Here is a 26585-nt window from a genome sequence, read left to right as displayed (position 1 = left end):
GTTTACTTGATTGACAGAAAAAGCGACCTATCGCTTTCCAGTCTGTTAACCCAGAATGCAAAGCGATACAAAATCAGTCAAGTGCTGGGAAAACTCAAATTAGTTAAACAGACAAACAAGAGACAAACAACAAAATGAGTGCCGGACCGAGCCAGAAGCTAAAGACAGACCACTTCCACCCAGAATGGGAGGAAGAATATTTTGTTGTGATGTCACATTCAAAGGTTATTTGCCTTATTTGTAAAGCAAGCGTCGCTCTGCCAAAGAAAGGTAACGTGGAGAGGCATTATCGGAGTGTTCACAAGGCATAGCAGCGACTTCCCTCCGAGTAGCGAGTTGAGAAAGAGAAAGGTCATGTATTATTGCTACACAAACATTATCTCGCAGTCTTAGTGTCGCCAACTCGTTTCTAACATGCAAAAAGACAAACAAATGCGTCTGTGGTCGGTGTATTTTTGATCTTTCCAATCGAGACGAGATCTCTCTCTCTCCCGTCTGTGTGCGAGGGGGCGGGGCAGTTTACACACACGCAGCTGCTCCATGCAGCAACACACGGTGGGGATGGTGGAGAGAAGCGCTCCAAGGTGTGGTTAAATGTTACCCGTCTTGAGGTGGACAATGCTCGTTGCCAAGAGAGTTTAGTATGTAAGGGCGGTAACACGAGCAGTTTGTCTAAACATTTATCAAAAGTGCTCCACATCCAGACGGAGGAATGCACCGGGTTCCACTGTCTTTCTAGTAGCTCTGTAGCCCCCCATCCACGAGCAACGTCTCCACGTCAGGTGTTCTGTATGCTAGCAGCAATACACGGAGTTAACTCAATGATACAAACATGGGTTAATGATTAGAGGTAACTGAGGTATTTATTATGTTAAAGTTTCAGCTATTCTGTTTACAGTTCTGTCATCACATTATTTAATACCATTTGTTAAAACATTGTTGTTTCTTTTGATGTGAAATATTATTTATTTAATTTAAATAAAAAGCAATGTTAATTTTGTTCAAAATGTGTTTAGTTAATTTAATAATATATGTATTTTTGAATCAAGTATTCATCTTTATTGTCTTCATTGTTAGTTTCCACATGCCTAAAACAACCTCAAGCTAAATCTAAAAGTTGATGGCTAAATAAGAGCGTTTGAGAAATTGTGCAAGGCGTACAGTAATATTCTGAATAATCGATTAATCGTTTCATTAATCGATAGATTAATCGATTATCAAATGAGTCGTTTGTTGCAGCCCTATTGTAGTTATCCCATGTATAAATAAAACGTGTTATTCAGCAACCCTTGCCATTTGGGATTTTATTTTTGGTTGGTAGACCTCGGTGAGCTGGTCATTTCAAAAGTAGCTCACCAGCCAAAAAAGTGTGGGCACCCCTGCTCTAATCGCTCGAGTTTTTCCGCGGCTGTCAGCTGTGTTTACTCCTTTTATTCAAACAGGATGCGCTTGAGAGGGGGCGGGGCTTATATCCATGTAAATACTGTGGTAGAAACCAACTATAACAAAATGAACATATTTTACCGTGATTTAATTGTAATACGTTTCAAAATTATGCAAAGTAACAACATACTGATAACGGTTAGTAAAAACCATGAATTAATGCTTTGACAAGTATGCAGACAGACGCCAGGCGAAAAACCTTTCAAAATGCGTTTCTCAGATCGGATCTATCAGGCTAATCTAACATTGTATCTGCCCCGTCCACACTCACAATAACATGATACAGACACAGATACAACAGTGACTGTATTCCCCATTACACAGACAGTCTGTGTTTTGTACTTGTTTAACTTTTGTCCAGTTTCTGAACAGATATGAGGAACTGTGAGCTCTGTGTGCTATCAGCTAACGGCTGATGTTTTGGTTTTCTGATTCAACGTCAGGCTGAGATCCTCACCGCTGATTGGCTACCGCGAGAACGCGTCACGCGAATTTGACGCTCGAGTTGACAAAAATTATCACACACACACACCTATTGCTTGTTCATATCGTCAGAGTTTGACCCTTGAAGGCTGTTTCTTCTGCTCTGAAATGGAATATATTTGTTACATATTAATAGAATTTTTGATTTCGCATTTGTGAATGGGAGTAGTAGTAGATAGAAAACAAACTAAACACTAATTATCCAAAGTAGAGTATTTCATTTTATATACGGTAATACTAAGGAGACATAGGCCTATATGATGATATAATGTTTGACATTATTGATATTAAAAAAGTGATTTGTTTTCTATTTCATTTGTGTGTTTTTCTTATCAGAAAGTGAAGTTGTTTATTTGTAAGGTCCAAATCCAAATGTTTCCCTCAATGGCCTTTGTGCCCTGGCATGTGGTCTTTGTGCCCTACAAAATGTGTGACACCAAAGGCAAATGGCCTTGCCCCTAAAATGACGAAATTCCAAGCCTGGTGAGCACGTCATTTAATACAATATGTTCTGCTTAACCACACTAGCATCATTTTTACTGACAAGTCATTCACTCCACAGAGATGTGAGGAAGGACCTTCATGTTACAGGCTACTGGAAAAAAAGGCTTCACAAAGGCAGACGTTACACAACAGTCAGTACTAACCTCTATCCCAGATAGCAAACACATGTCGCTGTTTAAACATTGCAACGTTTAGTTAGAGCCGACATGTCATTCATATAGGGTCAAAAGCATTGGGATATCATTGGGCTCCAGTGATGCTAACCCATCACTGTGTCCACCATTGAGTCGAGGTGGGCCAGAAATAAAAATCATTACTGTTTTCAATTGAATTATGAATTACACCTATGATATTAAACTATTCATACCCCAGATACAGACAGAGATACTCATTAAAGTTAAACATTTCCAAATACAATCAACATGGCAATGGGACAGACAGACAGACAGTTGCTAACACTAAATCGCAGCTGTGACAGGGTGACATCACACTGAGAACTAAAAACATTAATCGCTAACTCAGCTGCATTACTCACAACTGTTGCACTGAGACATACATCACATCTAAATCCGATGGAGGACTAAGAAAACACTGCTAAACATACCATAAAACTGAGACAAAATGCACCGATAAAGATATTAAGACTGAAGGATGTCACATTCTTATAACCATTTGACTGGGAAAGTTTTTATGAATCACTTTCATTCACTTACATCTAACAAATACAGCATTCAAGGACACAAATAAGCAGCTTCTGAAATCACCACCACAACATACTGTTACGGTAAAATAATTCCACAAAGAGCTGATCTATATGTTTGTACTGCTGCACTGTGGATATATAACAGCAGTTCCAGCAGAGTGCCCTTCACAGAGCTGCAGAGTCCAGCTTAGTGTAGAGGTAATACAACTGAGAGTGATGAGACGTGTTTAATACATTACGGTTTTTTCATTAGGCAGTGTGACCTGCTACAATCTGTAAATCATACAGCTACTCCACTGCTTCTCAAACTTACGAGTCGCGAGTCATCACGGCGTCTCAGGTGTATCCGGCACCTCCGCCTAGAAGACAATATGTTATTGGAAGTTGGACAGAATCCCAAAGTGTCCACTTTCTTCCAAGACTGACTGAGTGAGCAGCTGCGTTGCTGGCTCTATACTGGCTGGCTTTGGGACGGGGGAAGGTAACTGGCCTTTAGACAGACAGTGACAGTGATGAGGCACCCACCCCGGCGCAAGGCCTGCTGGTGAAACCCCCTCCTCATTCTCCTGTGCAGCCGCCCACAGTCCCTATGATTACCAGAGCAATGGCTAAAAGCGGAGCAGCTGGGTGGGGGTGTGGGCGATGCAATGCTTCTATGGTTGGGGGTAATAAGGGAGGGAACTTTTCTCTGCCCTTTCCAAAAATAGATATTCTGACTTGCACATGCCATTGGCCTGGATTAAGCTGAGGATTGTTGGAGGTTTACAGATGCTGATACAGATGTCATCTGTTACCATAGAAGGGAACACACTATCCAAAACAAATGGAGACATTATGAAAGTCAGGAACATAATACTTCCACATTTTAGATCAAGCTCTAGCAGTTATGATACTTCGGTGTTACATTTAACAGGAGAACTGCAGGAACATTCAGCCAGAGGAAACACTTTCGGAATATTTTCTGTAACAAAATAATCATGATGGAACTATAGGGTTATTATAGCGTGTCCATACCATTTTTATAAATACATAAGATGAAGTAAAATGTGCAATCATAGTCGTGTAGCCACTGAGACACAGCGTCTTAGACACAGGAAGAGGCAGGACGTCCTCCACAACACAGAGACCCTCTGAAGACTCATGATGAAGACTCAGGCTCATGATGAAGACATGATCTCGATCTCAGTGCTGCATTTGATACTATCGACCATGATATCCTATTGCAAAGACTAGAGCACTTAGTTGGCATACAGGGAACTGCTTTAGGCTGGTTTAGGTCCTATCTATCTGAACGCTCTCAGTTTGTACGTGTTAACGATGAATCTTCCACGCAAACCAAAGTTAGCCATAGAGTGCCACAGGGCTCAGTGCTCGGACCTATTTTGTTCACATTATATATGCTTCCGTTAGGACATATTATAAGGAATCATTCTGTAAACTTTCATTGTTATGCAGATGATACTCAACTATATTTATCAATCAAGTCTGATGAAATTAATCATCTAAATAAAATTCAAGACTGCCTTAAGGACTTAAAAACGTGGATGACCTTAAACTTTTTGATGTTAAACACGACCAAAACTGAAGTTATTGTACTTGGCCCGAAGAATCTACGAAACAAATGATCTAAAGATATACTAACTATGGATGGCATTAATGTGGCCTCCAGTGAGACTGTAAGGAATCTTGGTGTTATATTTGATCAGGATCTATTCTTTAACGCCCACATAAAATCAATTTCAAGGACCGCCTACTTCCATCTACGTAACATTGCAAAAATCAGGCATATCTTGCCTCAAAATGATGCAAGGCAAGGCAAGTTTATTTATATAGCACTTTTCAACGCAAGGCAATTCAAAGTGCTTTAAGGCCCTGTCACACTCTCCCGAAATTGACACCCGATGGATACACGAATATGGAATTGTGAATTTCGCACGAAGATGGCCCCGAACCACACACGAAGGCAACATTTACATTACATTTAAGACATACAACTGCAATGAAAGTACCAAAAACAATTATGTTACAGTACTATGATACTGTACTGATATCTTCAGACTTTGTTCTTTACTTTATCCGTCTTTATATGTAGAAAATATTACGTTTTCTCCGTAATGTTGTTTCCATAACAACAACAATTTCCTGTCAACTGTCCTTCAAAATAATATATTATATCCTTTTTAGTTTCACAGAACACAAATTGGGTTATTTACATAATATATTTACATGATTTTGTTGTGCAATAAAACAACCCGATGGACACACGATAAAGGAAATGTTCAAATTCGGCTGTGATCGTAGCAACATCGGGCCATTCGTGAGGGCATCTTAAGCCATTGTATGACCGCTGGCGGAGTTTCTCAGGCTCCGGCAGCAACTTCGTGAGCGGAGGCAAAATCTTTGGCATGCCAAACAATTGCCGAAGGACCTTGCGAAGGTTCATTTTCGTGTTGAATTCGTGTGTCAATTTTGCCCTTCGTAAGGCCATCGTGAGGGCATCTTGTTATCCTCGGTGCCATCGGGCATTCGCCCCCATTCAGAGTGAATGTGAATGCACCGATGATAACACGAAGATGACACGATTTGACAAGATGCCCTCACGAGTGCCTTACGAAGTTGCCGCTCACGAAGTTGCTGCCGGAGCCTGAGAAACTCCACCGGCGGTCATACGATGGCTTAGATGCCCTCACGAATGGCCCGATGTTGCTACGATCACAGCCGAATTTGAACATTTCCTTTATCGTGTGTCCATCGGGTGTCAATTTCGGGACAGTGTGACAGGGCCTTTACAAAAAAAAAAAAATAATGAAAGACATTAAGCATTAAAAAAGAAAAGCTAATAAAATAAACATTAAGGAAAAATACATGGATAAAAGTTACAGTGCAGTTTAAGATATGAATAGTTCAATTAAAACCAGCGACAAAAAGAAAAGTCTTCAGCCTGGATTTAAAAGTAGTCAGAGTTGCAGCGGACCTGCAGGTTTCTGGGAGTTTGTTCCAGATATTTGGAGCATAATAACTGAACGCTGCTTTACCATGTTTAGTTCTGACTCTGGGGACAGAATGCTGACCAGTCCCTGAAGATCTGAGAGATCTGGATGGTTCATAGTTTAGCAGGAGGTCAGTAATGTATTTTGGGCCTAAACCATTCAGTGCTTTATAAACCAGCAGCAATATTTTGAAATCTATTCTTTGACACACAGGAAGCCAGTGTAAAGACTTCAGAACAGGAGTGATGTGATCCACTTTCTTAGTGTTAGTGAGGACTCGAGCAGCGGCGTTCTGAATCAGCTGCAGCTTTCTAATAGATTTTTTAGTGAGACCTGTGAAGACACCATTGCAGTAGTCGAGTCTACTGAAGATAAAGGCATGGACAAGTTTTTCCAAATCCTGCTGTGACATTAGTCTTTTAATCCTAGATATATTCTTTAGGTGATAGTAGGCTGATTTAGTAACTGTTTTAATGTGACTGTTGAAACTCAGGTCAGAGTCCATGACTACACCTAGATTTCTGGCTTTATCTGTTGGTTTGAACCTTGCAGACTGAAGCTCAGCGCTAACTTTTAAACGTTCTGCCTTGGCTCCAAAAACCATTACCTTAGTTTTATCTTTGTTTAATTGGAGAAAGTTCTGACACATCCAGTCATTGATTTGTTCAATGCACTTACTCAGTGTTTGAATTGGAGCATAGTCTCCTGGTGAAATTGTTACGTAAATGTGTGTGTCATCTGCATAGCTATGGTAACTTATTTTGTTGTTCTTCATTATCTGAGCCAGTGGTAGCATGTAGATGTTAAAGAGAAGAGGCCCCAAGATGGAGCCTTGAGGAACCCCACATGTCATATTTGTCAACTCAGATGTGTATTTACCTATAGAAACAAAGTTGTTTCTATCCTTAAGTAGGATTTAAACCAATTTAGAACTGTTTCCGAAAGTCCCACCCAGTTTTGTTTTGGATGCAGAGAAACTAGTCCATGCATTTGTTACTTCTAGGCTGGATTATTGTAACTCTTTATTATCAGGGAGTACCAAGAAGTCAGTCAAGTCGCTTCAGCTGATTCAAAATGCTGCAGCTCGTGTACTAACCAGAGTTAGGAAAAGGGACCACATTACTCCTGTTCTGGCTGCCTTACACTGGCTCCCTACACACAGGATAGCATTTTAAATTCTTCTTCTCGCCTACAAAGCCCTTAATGGGCAGGCGCCATCTTACCTTAAAGAACTCATTATACCCTACTGTCCTACTAGGGCATTGCGTTCCAAGAATGCAGGGTTGTTGGTTGTTCCTAGAGTCTCTAAAAGTACAATGGGAGCCAGAGCCTTTTCTTATCAAGCTCCACATTTGTGTTATCAGCTTCCAGTTTGTGTTCGGACGGCAGACACCCTATCCGTTTTTAAGAGTGCGCTTAAGACCTTCCTTTTTGATAAAGCATATAGTTAGGGCTGATTAGATTCAGCCCCTAGTTTTGCTGATATAGGCTTAGTTTGTCGGGGGAAATCTTACTTCTTCCTTCTCTCTGTCTATACCTGTGTACTCTCATGTTCCGATTAATCCAGCTTCCCCAAATGTCTTTCTTTTCTTTTTCAGATCGCGTTCACACCGGAATAAATTCCTGGGGAAGGATTAGGCAAATGAAGCTGCTGATGTCACTTCTTCTTCTTCTGCTTTGGGTTTACTGGCAGGCCGCAAACAACTTCACGGCGTATACTGCCACCCGAAGTCCCCGGCCGGAAGTCCCCGGGGTTGGGGACTGGCTTCAGTCGAAGCTGCTGGGACTCCCAACTGTTCTTCTACGGACAATTTTTTTATTATTATTCCGCCGGTATTTTGGCTCTCTTCTTCTCCCGCATTGAACATCGCAGAAACTCCATTCAAACATCAAAACGTTCAGCTCGGTCGGGAATCGATGGCTATTACTTTTCTCATTCATAACTTTCATAATCACAGAGATACATCCCATAATACATCACATTTTAACATTGAAGTCAATGGAGGAAATCTTCAGACTTCAACAAATCTTCATGCGATTCAACTGCTAACTGTTCATTCATACTTTCACTCAGAAACCTCATTCCAACTTTAAAATGTTACAAATCTTTCTGACATTATTCATTAAAAACAACTTTTAAATCTGATTCTTACTTTTAGAGATATTAACATTTGTTCAGACCTTGTTTTAGAGGTTTTATTCACATTTTAACATTAACTAGAGTATGTGATGTCACAGCTAGAGGGTAAGAAATCTTGAAATTTGCCTTCATATATTTTTTTTAAACTGCCATAATTCCCAAACCCTACATTCCTGGGACATAATTTTTCATGATAAACGTAGGAAAACATATCGTAGCTTGAAAAATGACAAATAATTAAGCAAAAATAATTCAACAAAATGCCTCTTGAGGGCATGAAGTGACAAAAACGTTCAAAATTCCTCCATTGAAGCCGATTGTAATTTCAGGCAGATATTTCCTCACGGTAGCAGCCGCACACCTTTAGTTAAACTGCCAAAAAGGCCACATTATTAACCCGAAACGACACAAAAATTACACTTCAGATACTCAACTTCCTTGACATGCTTCTCGTTTTGAAATTTCACAGATATCTGTTACGGTTCTTCCACAAAACGTTCACATGTAAGAGGTTCATCTCTCATTCAAAACAATGAAGCCTTTGAAGTCTAGGCACCTCATTAGCTCAACTATAAACACCTGTGTAATGGAATACGATAATGTCATCGCTCCAACTGACATGTAGCAGACTTCAACAGTCCAACTGTGAAGACATCTTCGGGACAGTTTTTAGATTTCTTCAAATGCCGTTGCCATGGCAACACAATGCTCGCCTTAAACACGGTTTTCTCATAACTTCAGTGAAAATACTCCAAACAGCCTAGAACTTCACAGGTTTGGTAACGATGCAGCCATCAACGCATCTAAGCATATTATGGGGTGTCTTCAAATGCCGTTGCCATGGCGACAGACAACTAGCCATGAAACAGGATGTGGCTGTCCAATGGACAAGGTCCAATCGTCCCCCAATCTTCCCTTGTATATCACCGGTCCATGCCTCAACAGCTCTACGCCAAATCTGAGATCTCACCATATGCCGTTTCCGTGGAAACGCATCCCTCGCTGTGACGAAGGTGGCTTCGTCACTATGGACTGACGGTTTCAGGCCGGGTGATAGGGCACTTTGTTGGCGTGATTGCACAGTATATGTTGTCTGTGGCTGATGATTGTGTGCACCTGGTGTCCTGTGTTGTCCTCCCCCCCTCACCTGTGTCTTGTTGTGATGATTGGAGTGTGGGTATTTAGGCTCTGTTGCCCTGTCTGCGGGGAGGCGGGGTGTGTGTGTGAGATCCTAGTGGCTGCAGGATGTGGACAAAGAGAACAGCAGGATTGAGACTGTGAACTTTGTGCCCGTGTTTTTAATAAATGCCCATGCCGGGTTATATTTTTGGACGTTCTGCCTCTGCCTCCTTGCTTGGTCTGGGCCGCTCAACGGTCAGCTTCACATTTGGTGTTGGAAGTGGGATTCGACCAAGTAAGGAGGTGAAAATTACGGAGGAAAGAAGAGGGACCGAGGAGAGGAACCGCGGCTGGGGGTGGCTGTGCCTGGAACGGACCAGGGGGCGACGGCTGTTGAGGCAGCAGGAGACGAGAGAGGAGCAGCGTTTGCTCGGGAAGAGGAACGGAGACTCCGGACCCACGAGACTGTAGAGACACTGTGCTTCCGGGGGAGAGGGGGAAGGAAATGTGACGAAGGTGGCTTCGTCACTATGGACTGACGGCTTCAGGCCGGGTGATAGGGCACTTTGTTGGCGTGATTGCACAGTATATGTTGTCTGTGGCTGATGATTGTGTGCACCTGGTGTCCTGTGTTGTCCTCCCCCCCTCACCTGTGTCTTGTTGTGATGATTGGAGTGTGGGTATTTAGGCTCTGTTGCCCTGTCTGTTGGGAGGCTGGGTGTGTGTGTGAGATCCTTGTGGCTGCAGGATGTGGACAAAGAGAACAGCAGGATTGAGACTGTGAACTTTGTGCCCGTGTTTTTAATAAATGCCCACGCCGGGTTATATTTTTGGACGTTCTGCATCTGCCTCCTTGCTTGGTCTGGGCCGCTCAACGGTCAGCTTCACACTCGCCATAAAACATGATGTCGCTATAAGTCCAATGGACTCGTTCGTTCACAGCTGCTCGCTGCTCGTTCACAGCTGATCGCTGCTCGTTCACAGCTGCTCGCTGCTCGTTCACAGCTGCTCGCTGCTGCTCACCTGAGGAACAGGTTACACGCCATCAGCGCTGAGACGTGATCCACCTTTGCTGAGTTCCGGATGTGAGCCACGTTCAACCTCATCCACCACAGCGGACCCGAGTTCCACTAAAGGCTCGTCGGGAAGGGTTTCAGGAGCCACTCCACACTGGGCGAATCACTTCTGGGATCCTACTTTTGCCCGCCGAGTGGATTTAGCACGAGAGGGAGCAACTCTTGCAGAGATAAAGAGTCGGAAGTGTGGTCCCGGCTCTCCTCTCGCCGCCCTTCTTGCCGCTCCTCACACCGCGTATCGCCGCTCCTCTTGCCGCTCCTCTTGCTGCTCCTCTCGCCGCTCCTCACACCGCGTATCGCTGCTCCTCTCCGCGCCTGTGCTACCGGCGGAGATGTAAAGTGGATTAAATAGCCGGTGTAACGCGGTGGGATTACCTTCTCTACTCTGCTGTGCTGCTGTGCTGCCGCCCGCTGAGGCCTGGTTCCACCTGCTCTGCTCTGCTGTGCTGCTATAGCTGAGGCCTGGTTCCACCTTGCTCCGGGAACAGCGTGGATACTGTTGTGCTGGACTGGGAGAATGGCGGGTGTCGTGTTTCTGCTGTGCCTTTTCTTGGCTGTGCTGGACAAGGAGAAGATCGCTAGTCGTCCTGAACAATCTACTGGATTCGGGTATGTTCTGCCGCCCGCAGTGGACATCCCCTGTACAGTTTCGGAGGTGTTGCACAAACAATTGCTGGTTGCACTGTCGCGGACATTCATTTCGGAAAATGTTTGTCTTTCTCACATGCCTGCCACGATGGTCCTTCAGAATTGTTTTTTAAACTCTAATCTCACTTTCGCGAACTTACTGGTGACTCTAGAACAGCTGACAATGTATGTGTGTTGATTAAGAGGAAAAGGTGCTTGGTATTTTTATTGTTGTTACTATCAGGAAATGTACAGCCAAATCCGGGTCCACTGAGCAGTATTAGTCAAATAGCTACTCCTGCTGATTTTATATCTAGATCTGGGCTAGGTTTAATTCATTTAAATGTGCGTAGTCTGTTACCTAAATTAGATTTTGTCCGTATTTGGGCGAATTCGACTGATGCTGATGTCATTGTCTTATCAGAAACGTGGCTAGATAAATCCATTTTGGCCTCTGACATTTACATAAATGGTTACAGTGTATATCGTACTGACCGGCCTAAAAAAGGTGGTGGCGTTGCCATTTATGTGAAAAATAAGTTTTGTGTAACTAATATGGTTTCCAAATCTGTTAGTAAACAGCTAGAATTTTTAGCCGTGAATATTGAGGTAACAACGGGTCAACAGGTCATGGTGGTGGGCTGCTACAGGGCTCCTTCGGCTGTCAAGGACTCTTTATCGTCTTTGGCTAAACTGTTATCACAACTTTCCTACAAGGAAATAGTGCTGCTTGGTGATTTTAATTGGGACTGGTTAACTTCTGTGTCAGAGGATTTTAAAAACCTGTGTACCTCTTTGAATTTTACCCAGATTATAGACAGTCCTACTCGCCCAAATAAATCCTCCTTAATTGATCTAATTTTAACAAATGTTCCACATATATACTCATCTGTGGGAGTATTTGCTAATGATGTGAGTGACCACTGTGTTGTGGCCACAATTAGGGACACTAAGGTCCAAAAGGTTAAACCACGTGTCATCACAAAGAGAGACAAAAAACACTTTGTGGAGCAGGGTTTTGTGCATGATCTGTTTGATTTTGATTGGGGTAGAATCAATGTGTGTGCTGATGTAGAAACTGCATGGTCTTATTTTTATCTTGGTTTTATGAAAATTATAGATAGACATGCACCTCTGCGTAAATTTAGAGTGAAGGGACGAAACAATCCCTGGTTTTCTGCTGAGCTGTCCAGTCTCCTTCATGAGAGAAATAATGCTTGGGCTAAGGCTAGGAAATCAGGCTCAGAGGTAGAATGGCTACGTTTTAGGCAGCTAAGAAATAGCTTCACATCTCAAATAAAAAGTGCTAAATCAAAGTACTATTTGTCGGTTACCACAGAAAACCTGAATAACCCTAGGAAATTTTGGCAAGCCATAAAATCGATTTCCACTGGTGATATCCCAAATGAGCTACCTCTGTGCCTTACCACAGCATCTGGCATTATATCAGACAGGGCTACTATGCTAAATTGCTTTAATGAGCATTTTGTGTCTTGTGGCTCTCTGTTTGGCTGTGTGGCTCCTGTGAACGCTCCAATCCTTGACTCTGAACAATGTGGTCTGGAAAACCCTTTCAGTTTTACTCCTTTAACTATTGGTATTGTTCATGAAGCATTATCCAAGTTAGATCCTAGGAAACCGGCTGGCCCGGACAACGTAGAACCTTTCTTTTTAAAGATAGCTGCAGATTTTATTGCTCCACCTCTTACTTCTCTTTTTAACCTCTCCCTCAGCACAAATACAATTCCAAAAGTATGGAAGTCTGCTTATGTCTTGCCTTTACTGAAAGGAGGGGAGGCAACTATTTTAAATAACTATAGGCCAATCTCTAAGTTGTCAGTTCTGGCTAAGGTTCTTGAATGCCTAGTGAGTGAACAAGTAAAGGAGTTTTTATGTATAAATGATATCCTGTCTAAACATCAGTCAGGATTCAGAAAGAAACACAGCACCATCACTGCCACGATGAAAGTGGTAAATGACATTACTACTATTTTAGATAATAAGCAGAGTTGTGCAGCTCTGTTTATTGACCTTTCCAAAGCGTTTGACACCGTTGATCATCGCATTTTAAAGCAGAGGCTACTCAGTATTGGCCTATCCAGCCTTGCAGTGGGGTGGTTTGTGAACTACCTCTCTGAAAGGTCCCAATGTGTTCACTTTGATGGACTGTCTTCTGAATGGTTAAACATTTCTAATGGTGTACCACAAGGTTCTGTTTTAGGACCACTTTTATTCTCCATATATATTAACAGCGTAGGTGATAATGTGGATGAAGCTACTTTACATTTGTATGCGGATGATACTGTGATGTACTGTGCAGGTCCCACCATTAAGGAGGCTGGTGTTAAATTACAGGCTGTTTTTAACACTATTCAGACTCAGCTCTCTGAATTAAAGCTTCTTTTAAATGTGGATAAAACCAAGGTAATGCTCTTTTCAAAAGCTAAAAAGACACCAGAGCCTGTTTTAGATATTGTAACTACGCAAGGAACAAAACTTGAAGTTGTTGCCTGTTACAAATACCTGGGTATCTGGCTTGATGATTGTCTCTCTTTTAAACTCCATGTCAATAACCTGCTTAAAAAGCTGAGGGTTAGGCTAGGTTTCTTTTTCAGAAACAAGTCCTGTTTCTCGCTTGAGGCCAGGAAAAGGCTAGTCACTGTGACCTTTTTACCTGTGCTGGACTATGGGGATCTGGTCTATATGAATGCACCTGCCAATTACCTGAGCAAATTGGATGCTGCGTATCACAGTGCTCTGAGATTTGTCACAAATTGTAAAGCGCTTACACATCACTGTACACTGTATACCAAGGCAGGTTTACCATCACTCTCTGTACGGAGGCTCAGTCATTGGTACACGTTTATCTATAAAGCTTTGTTGGGTAAACTCCCGTATTATATCTGCTCTCTGATCACACACAGAGTTGCAAGCAGCTATTGTCTGAGGTCACATGATGTAGTCTTGTTAGATGTGCCAAGAGCAAGGACTGTCTTCGGTAAGACAGCTTTTATGTGCGCAGCTCCACTTGCTTGGAACAATCTTCAGCAAGAATTGAAACTGAGCAATCTCATTCCTCTGCATGTTTTTAAAGCTAGGCAAAATGAAATGCTTGCTGATACAATGGGCACTTGTAAATGTCTATAACTATGTATCCTGTAAATATAATGTATAATGTCCTTTATTGTTTTATGTTTCATGTGGAATCTATATGCTGCAGGTCTCCCTTAAAAAAGAGATCTATGATCTCAATGGGACCAATCTGAATAAATAAAGGTTTGAAATTAAATGAAATGACACGGTCCAATCGTACCCCAATCTTCACTTGTATATCAAAAAAAAAAAGTTTCCAAAGTCCTGATGCGCTCCGACTTTTGTTCCTGACAGCGGCAAAAAAGTCAGACATTATACAATTAACATAAAGATGTGAAAACAATAATTTTGGCTTGATATTGAGTAAGACAAAAGTTGATAAACCACACAGCTTCGAGTCAGACTTGAGTCGCAGATTTTTGGAACTTGAGACTTGCTTGACTAACATTGATAAAAGACTCGACTTGACTTTGATTTGGTATTCATGACTTGAGACTTGACTTGATTTGAGACATATGACTCGAAAGGACTTTACTTTTTAAAATTAAATATTTGCATTTGTTTTTGTATTGTACGGAGCCCCTAAAGGGCACACGAGAAAGTTACCGGTGCGCCAAGTAGGAAGTGGAGCACACAAGAGACAACCGTTTCATTGCAGACTGTTATGTTTATGTAGAGAAATGGCAGTGCATACATTATTTGAGATACATTTCGAACTGGACTTAATTTTAGGGACATTTCGGCCAGGGGTGAGGAGCTATTTGTTTAAGCACCGGACCGGAGCGGAGCCTCCGCTCTGTGTGTGTGTGTTCAGTTTGTTTGTGTCTCTCCGACAACGGCATTTGTTTTCAAATGACCATGAACATTAACTTACACACATCTGGCTAACTCCATCAGTATATGTGGGTGTTCCCAAATGAAAGAAGTGTGTTTAATCTTAATCTCGATGTACGTGTGCTCACACACACACACACACACACACACACACACACACACACACACACACACACACACACACACACACACACCATGTATACATCACTTCAGGGGACATTACATTGACTTTCATGCATTTCCTGGAGACTTATCCTAACCTTAACCATAACATGCCTAACCCTAACCCTTACCCTAACCCTAATCCTAAACCTAACCAAGTCTTCACCCTAAAATGAATGATTCCCCTTACGGGGACCTCCAATTTGTCCCCATAAGGGAGACGAGTCCCCACACGTGACTATGTAAACAGATTTAGGTCCCCACAATTATAGTAATGCTAGGCCACATACACACGCATACACGTTTCTTTCCCTCCAGCCCATTCTTCCTCCCTCCCTCACTGTCTCCCACTTTACCTCTCCTTCTTTCCTACACTGTGTGTCTCTTCTCTCCTCAGCTCACACGCTATTAGGCCATTGATGCGGTCACTATGGTGATGTACTTTTCATTCCAACGGCCAATAGACTGACAACATAAGGGAGACACAGAGCTACACACAGTGAGGAAAATACTTGTCCTCCTTCCTTTCAACGTCCGTTGTGTGTGTGTGTGTGTGTGTGTGTGTGTGTGTGTGTGTGTGTGTGTGTGTGTGTGTGTGTGTGTGTGTGTGTGTGTGTGTGTGTGTGTGTGTGTGTGTGTGTGTGTGTGTGTGTGTGTGTGTGTGTGTGTGTGTGTGTGTGTGTGTGTGTGTGTGTGTGTGTGTGTGTGTGTGTGTGTGTGTGTGTGGTTGTGCTGACTTGGCTATCTGGCAGAACAGCAAATGTTAACTGTTTGGTTGCTACAAGCAGCTCTAAGACTCCTTCCATCGTGTGGCAACATGCACACACAACATTATGAGAGTGTTAGAGAGATGGTAGAACACTAACTAACTATAAGTTGTTGTCCTCAATAATTTATTTGTGATGTGAGAGCAATGGGATTTTAACTAGGTGAAACTTTCTTGGGCCGTGAATGATATTCAAATTATTTTACTGAGTGGTCTCTTTTTTTTACGGTATTTGTATTGAAGTTTTCAAATACGGACGTTACACATACATACAATAACGAACATTACACATACATAAAATAACGAACATTACACATACATAAAATAAAATAACGAACATTACAAATACATAAAATAAAATAACGAACATTACAAATACATAAATGGTCAGTCTGTGGCAGATACAGCGTGGCCGGTTGAAACTCCCGAAAATGTTCCCGTTTTTTAATGTACGTTAAAAAACAGAGCAAGGTGAAATAAAATGTTACATGTCAGTAAAAACAGAGTAACAGTGTTGTGCCTTTTTGTAGCGTTAGCTTATTTCTTCTTCTACTACTTCTTCTTCTACCTCTACTTCTTCTTCTTCTTCTACTACTTCTTCTTCTTCTTATTCAATGTACCTGCCCGCGAGATATTGGACAAAAGAAACTCGGCTAGTAGTGTCAACTAAATCCATAGTATTACAACAAAAGTACTTTAAACGAGGTAAATTACGAATGTATGTTCTCAATCGCCAAGTATGGGATTGAATATTACATTAGTTTAGATTAGATTTATTGTCCCCAGTAGGCCATAAGGTGAACCCTGTTATCGTTTCAACCCGCTCCACAGAAGGGGAACTACATAATCTTCAGTTCATAAAAAAGAACGAGTCATGCTTATCCACCAAAAAAAAGTTTGTCGCTAAAATTCCTGCCAATTCTTCGAGGCACGTAATTATTGGCTGAACTAGTCCCTTCAAAGCGTAATAATATCTTGGTCCAAAGTAGTGCCACGGTTCGTCACGTGATCGTGCTACACCAATTGGGTAGCTGCATATTGTCAACAGAAGTGAAAGATGGCCGCCTACATGGTTGCGCTAAACCAGACCAAATGGATTCTAAACAGTGCTGTATGCTTGTTTTATGTCATGTTTTGTCATATGTCTTAATACATCACTAAGTCCGAGGTATTTGCGTTATATACGCGGTATTTGTGAGAGGTTTTACTATCTGGGAACAGAGTTGACCATCGAATCAACATTGACTAGCAGCGTTTATCAGCCAACTCCAGCTACAAACAATTTCCCCACGGGAATTAATAAAGTATATCAAACTCAAATGTATCAAACTATCATTCCTGGACTACCATGTTCGCATCGCTAGGTTCATTGGCTGAGCTCGTGGATTATTCCATTAGACTGAGGACTTTTTGTCTGTCTGTTGTTACCCTGTACACGTTAAATGCAATCTTAAAATGACTTGATTTCATACATAGCTGCGTCCAAGAAGAAGGTTAACTTGTTACGTTAAGTAATTTAGATCAATAAAATGCAGTACTTCCAGGCTGAAGACTTTTCTTTTTGTCGCTGCTTTTAATTGAACTATTCATATCTTAGACTGCACTGTAACTTTTATCCATGTATTTTTTCTTTTAATGTTTATTTTATTAGCTTTTCTTTTTAATGACTGATTTTAAATGCTATTTTCTTAAGTCTTTCATTTGTTGTAAAGCACTTTGAATTGCCTTGTGTTGAAAAGTGCTATATAAATAAACTTGCCTTGCCTTACTTATACCAATGTCCATTGATTCATTTATTTACTCATTCATCCCTCCACAAATGAAAACAACACTGATGAACCATAAAAATGAGATTTATTACAAATATAAAAAGGTATGACGTAGAAAACAGTACAAAACACAATAAGGACATGTAATGGAGTATAATTGATTGGTGTCAGGTGATCGTGATCCGCAGCCACGGCTGGGCGGAGCGGCTGATTGGTGCTGTGATTGCCTCAGCTGGTTAAAAGAGTCCTGCTGATTATACTCTGTGTTCTAGTTTGGTTGTGAAGCCACACGGTTTTTTGACCGCTGCATTGCACTGCAGAGAAGAGACTATTTGTTTATTTAAAGGACGAACACTGTTTCAACCTCGTCTGGTAAGATACGATAACTTGGAAATAAATGTACCAAAAACAAACGTATCTCTGAGTGATGTGTGAGCACGTCGGCCAGGCGCTAAAACCAAAAGAACAGAAAAGAGCTTAAGAAAGGTGGAAAGAAGGCTCTTTTATTCCTATTCCTCACTGTCAGTGTCAGGGCAGTCATCATTCTCTTCCTCTGTTTCTTTTTTATTTGCACAATTTGAGCAACGACATAAGTCTGTGCAACAGAGTCCTGCAGAGAAGCATGAACATCTGCCTTTCTCACAGGCAGACTCTTTGCAGCTGCAGTGTATCACATGCAACACACTGTCAGGGGCAGTGTTATGACCCGGCTCAAAAGGCCACAACAAAAAGGAGACACACCATGTTGACGGTTAACAAATATGTTTATTTAGGACAAACAAATCAAATTAAGTCAAAACCAGTAAAGTATGAGGTGTGGATGTCAGTGGTATCAGTAATGTAAATGCAGGGTGAGGATTGTATGGACATGTATGTGTGTGAGAGTGTTGAAGTGCACAAAGTAAAGCAACTGAAGAACCTCATAGTATACTCAACAAAACCGGAGTGCCTGCAGGGAGAAGCAGAGACAGACAGGAGCAGAGAGGCTTTAAAATAGCTGCAGAGCACCAGACCCAGGTGCCCTGAGTTACTGCAATCAATGCAGCCAATGCAGCACAGACAGAACAGCCACACCCTCTCTACTGATGGACCCACAGGGGCATCACAGGCAGGATTTCTTGTCATCCAGGTGACGTGTAAGTTCCCATCCTCTATTTCCCAACCATATCCAGCAGGTGATGGAGCATTAATTTCTCTTTTGAGACAGGACCTCATTATTGCTGCCTGGTAATTTGCCCTTTTGCAGTGCTGATGGAGGGCATCAGGAGTAGGGGGAATGCTTAATTCTGGCAAGGCCGATGATGCCATACAGAAAGCCTTGTACCTAGCATCATTTACATCTTCGGCTGCTGGCTGATCATATAGGTGACATACATACCGGCAAAAGTGCAAATGTTGATTGCTCCAAGTCAAAGTTAGTACCTAAACTTCTAAAAGCCTTAAGGTAGTCATCTTTCTCACATGCAACAGCAAATGACTTTCTTTTACCTTTGCCATAGAAAGCGCTTGTGGAGTCACACCCAGAGAACGTGTGAATTCCAATCAAGGCTGAACACACACTGGTTCCGAGAGCTGATGACACCATGGCAATGTCAATGATCCGTGTCCTGTTGCCAGTCCCTGTGAACACATAAGCTGCATGGCAAATCTGCCTGCAGACTTACAGCAATGACGGCCACATCAGTGTCAGAGCTCTTGATGATGACAGCTTTGTGCTCCTGTGCAGCATGTTGGGCATGTAAAAACACCCGTGTGTCACATTCCTCATGATCACACTGCAGGTCTTCAACAACATCAACAGTGGTTGTTAAACTTGTGGTTTTCAGCCACCACGTTCCGAGTCTCCCTTCAAGCCGAGCCACCGTTGTAAGCTTGTCCTGTACGTATTCCATCTTGTATTGGTAAAATAATCAACCTTTTCGTGCTTCACAGACGTAATATGCATGTAACAATGTTTGTGTGTTGATAATTTTGACTTTTTAGACTTTCTGGTGCGTTTTCTTCGTCCCCGCTACTCGATGAAACCATGGCGGTCGCCATCTTTCACTTCTGTTGACAATATGCAGCTACCCAATTGGTGTAGCACGATCACGTGACGAACCGTGGCACTACTTTGGACCAAGATATTATTACACTTTGAAGGGACTAGTTCAGCCAATAATTACGTGCCTAGAAGAATTGGCAGGAATTTTAGCGACAAACTTTTTTTTGGTGGATAAGCATGACTCGTTCTTTTTTATGAACTAAAGATTGTGTAGTTCCACTTCTGTGGAGCGGAATTTCTTTTCTAAAGGACTTTTCGAGGTTCACCTTGCGGCCTAATATACGCTCATTATATTACGGCTAAGAAACATCAGATTGCTTGATTTGACTTGTCCGTTTTATAAACATATACTAACTGTATATGTTATAAAAAAAAGTTGTACAGCGAAGTGAAGTACATGTTATGTTATAAAGCCGTGGAGGACGGGAGTTTATAAACCAAAAGTAACCGCCCTTATGGGACGCTGTGATAAGTAAAGCGAACGCACCCGCAAGGACACCTGGCCTCCTATTGGTTAAGGGATTTTGACAGGATTGTTGCACAAAAGTTTCGAGTGCGCACAGAATAATTCTGAGAGCAGAAAAAGTTTCGAGCGCGCACAGAATAATTCTGAGCAGCAATATATCTGAGTGCAAGCGTACAGTTTGAGCACAAGCAGAGCAAATCTAAGTGCAAGCAGGCACTATTGGAGTGCGAGGGCACTATTTGAGTGCGAGGACAGAGTTTGAGGGAAATACATACATAAAGTATGCTCTCAAATTTAAATACCACGCTCTTGAATAAAGATAGGGAATAACCCCCATACAGGTCGGCCTATGTTGACGTTATGTCAAGTCCCCTGCTTTTTCCAACGCAAGGGGGGGGGGGGGCCTTAGCGTCCATTTTCAGCAAGGGGGGGGCCCTTAGCGTCCATTTTCAGCTTTCCGGGATGTCCATATGCTTCTATGGACGGCATTCGTTTGTGTCGGCTGCCCTTAAAAGGCAATGTGAGCGTCCATTCTCATTGGATAACGGAGAATTGTACACCCGGAAGTAAGTATTCCCCTTACTGTCGATTGATTTTTACAGTGATATCTGCACTACTCATCGACTAAAAAACACCAGATTATCCTAATTGCACAACATTGATTAGATTAAATTGTGTGCAATGCTTTTGTATTTTCCCCTTCGATTCGGAGAAACAAATATTTTTTCGGAGTAAAGGATGGCAGAAGACACCACACTACCCAGAATCCCCAGCTATCGTTTGGACTACACCATGTGCTCTGTTTGACAAACCCCGTGATAGTCCTCAAGCTCTGTGATTGGAGAGTGTGTTCCGAGCAACCTGATCTCACCAGAATGCGTGACTCCACCACGACTCCTTAACACTGCATTGCGTGGTGGAGTCACGAATTTTGTTACATTTACGTGTCTGCACCACGCAAACAACCCCAATGTAAAGTGAATGAGGCTCCTTTGTCGTGGTGCACACACGCATTTCTACCACATCCTGCAGTGAGCTTTTATTCTATAAAACGTTTTTAAAATCTACTTTATAGCTTGTAGTAACTCACGGGAGGCTTCTTTTATTTTATTTGTATTCATAATAATTTTTATTTTTCGTCAGAATGTATTATGGTGCATTAGTTACGAATTTTTGGTCTAAAAAAAACAGTGCATTGTGTAATACAACTGTGATTTTTATTACATTAGTTTGTTTTAAGGAAGGCCAGAGCTTCAGCTGTGTCAAATAGATTGTTCCCTGTAGTTAACGTTTTTTAAAAGAACATTATATTCCGATTTGATCATGTCCCCTTTATTGTATTACGGAGAGCAATGTGAGCATCCATTCCCATTGGATAACGCAGGATTTTACACCCGGAAGTAAGTATACTCTTTACTGTCGATTGATTTTACAGTGATATCTGCATTACTGATCAACTTAAAAACACCAGATTATCCTTGTTGACTACACAACATTGATTGGTTTAAATTGTGTGCAATGCTTTTGTAATTTTCCCCTTCGATTCGGAGAAACAAATATTTGTTCAGTTTAGGATGGCCGAAGACACTACACTACCCAGAATCCTCAGCTATTGTCTGCGTTGCCTCAAGCTCTGTGATTGGTTGACTGCATTCCATATGAAAAAAACGTTTCGTAAAAGAAAATCATACTTTATTCAGCAGTGCTTGCTTTACTCTTTGAAAGTCATCACATGAATGCATTATAATAAATGGTTTGGCTGCATTAAATATTACACATCTGTCGTAGTTCTGTATTTGTATTTATCTACAGAGATCGGGCTCAGAATAGACCGGAAACTATTCTTTTACCGTTCTGTTTTAATTTCACAATAAAGTTAGTAGTAATAATTGTTTTGATAATATTGTTTTTTATTAACTACTAGACCGCTGGTTCATGTTAAGACCATCTTTTCTGTGTTGCTGTGGGTTTTTTCCATCGATTTTGTGTTACAAATATCAAAATAATAACTAAATATATCCGTCGTAAACTAAACCAGAAACAGCAGTATATTTTATTTTGTTAACACTGTAAACTTGACAGCTTTTTAACCCAAACCACCTACTGGTTAAAGCACGTTATTACACGTTTAGAGTAATATTGAAATCTTGAAAAGGGATGTCCAAAATAGCAATTATATACAGTTTTTAATTAACTATTTGTAGAGAATAACGAGTAATGTATATACTTTATAGGGATCTGAAGATACATATGTAGTCTTCTCAAGCACCAACAATCATTACATTACATTGCATTTAGCTGACGCTTTTATCCAAAGCGACTTACAATAAGTGCGTTCGACCAACAAAATACAACTTTGAAGAAAACAGAATCATATAAGTACATCAGGTTACAAGTGCTACTCAACTGGCTTCAGATAAGCCAGTCCTCCAATCAAATATCTCTCCTGATTGTTGGCACTTGACAATCACCTTCCCTGAATTTTACTCAGGTGTAACTAAAGTCTGCTTTAAGGGTTGTTTTATTTCACATCATTAATCAGAATTTGTAAAGTAACTAAAAGAAATGTAGTGCAGTAAAAATACCAGGTTAACCTTAAAGAAAGCCCTCAGGATTATAAAAGACCCCCATCACCCCAGCCACAAACTATTCTGTCTGCTGCCATCTGGCACAACAGCCGCATTCTAGGAGAGGATGTGGCTGTTGTGGAGGACTATAGTACCTGGGCTGAACTGGGCTGAACTGGAGGATCAACACTGACGCTGTGTACAAGAAGGGGATGAGCAGACTCTATGTTCTGAGGAAGCTGAGATCCTTCCATGTGTGCAGCAAGATGCTGGAGAGCTTCTAGTCTGTTGTGGCCAGTGCACTCTTCTTTGCTGCGGTCTGCTGGATGGGCAACATAAGAGCCGGTGACACCAGCAGGATCAATAAACTGATCAGGAAAGCTGGGTCTGTCATTGGCATCAAGATGGACCCCTTTGAAGCTGTGGTGGAGAGGAGGACACTGAACAGGCTGTTGTCCATGACGGATAACCCACCCATCCTCTCCACCAGCAGCTGGACAGACAACGGAGCTCCTTCTCCAACAGACTGCTGCAGGTCCGCTGTCACAAGGACCGATACAGGAACACATTCCTGCCCACTGCACTCTCTTACAATAAATCCTCTGCTGCTGGAAGAGAACTCTCTGCTCCATAGTTTCTCTAATACAACCTCACTGTACATTGTACACATATATAATCTGTTCAATATTTGATATTCCATATTCCATTGTCATATATTTTTGAATATGTATATTTGCATATATAATATCTACATGTATGTTTCTATTTCAACACACGTTATTTTCTATTTTCTTTTCTTTCTATTCTTGTTTATTTGTGGTTTTGTTTTATTGTAAAATGCCTTGTCTTTTATGCTGCGGCAACAAAAACAATGTCCCAAATTGGGATCAATAAAGTACCATCTTATCTTATCTTACATCCGGACTAAAACCACCAGACTCAGGGACAGTTTCATCCCACAGGCCATAAGACTATTAAACACCTGAACTTTGAAATAACATCCATAACATTCATCTGGCTGCTACTTAGAAATGATTTGTCTATATCATATTCCAATCACTTGTATAGACTCTTATTGCACTATTTCACTTTTTACTATTTTTCTTTTTGTATTGACTTGCACTATTTTTTCTGTTTATCTGTTTTATTGTGTTGCACTGTTGGAGGAGCCTGTGACCTAAGGGGGGGGGGGGGTAGGAGACGTTCGATTCCTGTCTTGAATAGTGTGCCGTCGATGGGTTTCATTCCATTTCAAAATGCTGTTTGCCACTCAGCGTAAACTTCAACATCCAATCACAGAGCTTGAGGACAAACCACAGGGTTTGTCAAGCAAAGCACATGGTGTAGTCCCAAACGATAGCTGAGGATTCTGGGTAGTGCAGTGTCTTCGGCCATCCTAAACTGAACAAATATTTGTTTCTCCGAATCGAAGGGGAAAATTACAAAAGCATTGTACACAATTTAAACCAATCAAGGTTGTGTAATCAACAAGCATAATCTGGTGTTTATAAGTTGATCAGTAATGCAGATATCACTGTAAAATCAATCGACAGTAAAGAGTATACTTACTTCCGGGTGTAAAATCCTGCGTTATCCAATGGGAATGGACGCTCACATTACTCTCCGTAATACAATAAAGGGGACATGATCAAATTGGAATATAATGTTCTTTTAAAAAACGTTTAACTAAAGGGAACAATCTATTTGACACAGCTGAAGCTCTGGCCTTCCTTAAAAAAAACTAATGTAATAAAATCACAGTTGTATTACACACAATGCACTGTTTTTTGAGACCAAAAATTCGTAACTAATGCACCATAATACATTCTGACGAAAAATTAAAATTATTATGAATACAAATAAAATAAAAGAAGCCTCCCGTGAGTTACTACAAGCTATAAAGTAGATTTTAAAAACATTTTATAGAATAAAAGCTCACTGCAGGATGTGGTAGAAATGCGTGTGTGCACCACGACAAAGGAGACTCATTCACTTTACATTGGGGTTGTTTGCGTGGTGCAGACACGTAAATGTAACAAAGTTCGTGACACCACCACGCAATGCGGTGTTAAGGAGTCGTGGTGGAGTCACGCATTCTGGTGAGATCAGGTTGGTTCCGAGGGTTACGCTGAGCCTCGAACAGCACTTGAAATGGGATGGAACCACGAACGGGTCGGGCGCGTCCCCCCCCCCCCACCCCGTCCCCAGAACTACACATGCTGGCTATTCTGTTTCGCAACATGTTCTCTATCTATGGCACGTCTCTACTGGGAGTTGTAGTTTTAAAACACGTTTTCGTATTTCCCATAATAAGAAGTTGCCAGTATTAAGCTGTGTACATCCCTGGATGATTGTTCAATACCTGACAAGGCCGGAGATGAAATATCTACATACATCTTATAAGAGTATAATACATTATGTATAATATCAGTTAAAATAAGTGCTTCAACATAGTTAACATTGCTGGAGGTATGCACAAATATTGATAGATGTCTTGTAATGCACTATTGAGGAACCTGCGACCCAAGTTTGTCATTCAATGCATGATATGATATGTCAATAAACCTTAGAAAATCTTGAAAGGGATGTACAAAATAGTGCGGCACACCGTGCAAGATTTTGGTTATTTTGGGGAGGTCGAGATAAATCATATTGTTTGGTGGATGCAGCTTGAACCAGAGCTAAAGTCTGATTTAACACTTGATTCGATTTCACATCATTCATCCACATCTGTGAAGTAACTAAACCTTTTTCAGCCGCCAGCTGACGCCCAGAGAACGCAGGTACAGCGCCTTTGACCGAGAGCTCCTTGGACTTTATTTGGCCGTGCGGCACTTCCGTTTCATCCTGGAAGGCCGTGAATTTACGGCGTTTGACGACCACATCACCTTCGCCATGTCAAAAGTGGCGGAGCCTTGGTCGGCACGTCAGCAGCGGCAGCTTTCCTACATATCAGAGTTCACTACGGACATTAAGCACGTGGCTGGCAAGTCGAACCTGGTTGCTGATTGCCTCTCCAGAGTCGTCATCGGTGCCGTCCAGTTGGGCCTGGACTATACTCGCATGGTGGTGGACCAGGTCATAGATCCCGGCGTCCAGGCTCTGAAGGTGGAGGGCGCGGGGCTGCGCTTGGAGGACGTAGTGTTCGGCGACGCGGGCATTACCCTCCTGTGTGACGTTTCCACGGGCCTGGCGCGGCCTGTCGTCCCTGCCAGCTGGAGGCGCTCTGTGTTCAAAGCGGTGCACGGCCTATCACACCCCAGCGTTAAACCTTCGGTGCGCTTGGTGGCCGCGAAGTTCATCTGGCATGGGCTGAAAAAGGATGTGAGGACTTGGGCCAGGGAGTGCGTGGCTTGTCAACGCGCTAAGGTGCACCGCCACACGAAGGCCCCGTTGGAGCGTTTCCTGGTGCCTGAGAGGAGGTTTGATCATGTGAACATTGACCTGGTTGGTCCGTTGCCTTCCTCTCAGGGGTTTTCCTACCTCCTCACCATGGTGGACAGAACGACCCGTTGGCCGGAGGCAGTTCCGCTCGTTTCGACATCAGCCGCAGACGTTGCCCGGGCCTTCATTGCAACGTGGGTTTGTCGTTTTGGCACCCCGTCAGACATTTCCTCAGACAGGGGCTCTCAGTTCACGTCCGAGCTCTGGAACGCTGTGGCAGGCGGTTTGGGGGTCAAGCTGCACAGGACTACCGCTTACCACCCTCAGGCTAACGGCCTCTGCGAGTGCTTTCATCGCTCCATGAAGGCGTCCCTCAAGGCGTCCCTCAAGGCGTCCCTCAAGGCCGGCCTTACGA

At 42.2% G+C, this 26585-nt stretch overlaps 1 protein-coding gene across 4 annotated transcripts in view; it reads right to left on the bottom strand.

Annotated features, from left to right (window-relative positions):
* Positions 1–26585, bottom strand: part of enah (ENAH actin regulator) — a 135730-nt gene that overhangs the window by 68293 nt on the left and 40852 nt on the right. For 3 of the 4 annotated variants that reach the window (XM_034076269.2, XM_034076271.2, XM_034076272.2), the window contains exon 1: positions 3447–3699. The exons of the other annotated variant lie outside the window; for it this stretch is intronic. In XM_034076269.2, coding sequence (XP_033932160.1) covers positions 3447–3460 — 14 coding nt within the window. In that variant the 5' untranslated portion in view covers positions 3461–3699. Of the gene's footprint in view, positions 1–3446; positions 3700–26585 lie in introns of those variants that run through there. 4 annotated transcript variants of the gene reach the window in all.

The sequence above is a fragment of the Pseudochaenichthys georgianus genome, chromosome 24, assembly GCF_902827115.2.
Source record: "Pseudochaenichthys georgianus chromosome 24, fPseGeo1.2, whole genome shotgun sequence".
In the NCBI taxonomy this organism is placed as follows: domain Eukaryota; kingdom Metazoa; phylum Chordata; class Actinopteri; order Perciformes; family Channichthyidae; genus Pseudochaenichthys; species Pseudochaenichthys georgianus.
The sequence above is the reverse complement of the archived record's forward strand: the minus strand, read 5'-3'. Positions and strand labels throughout refer to the sequence as shown.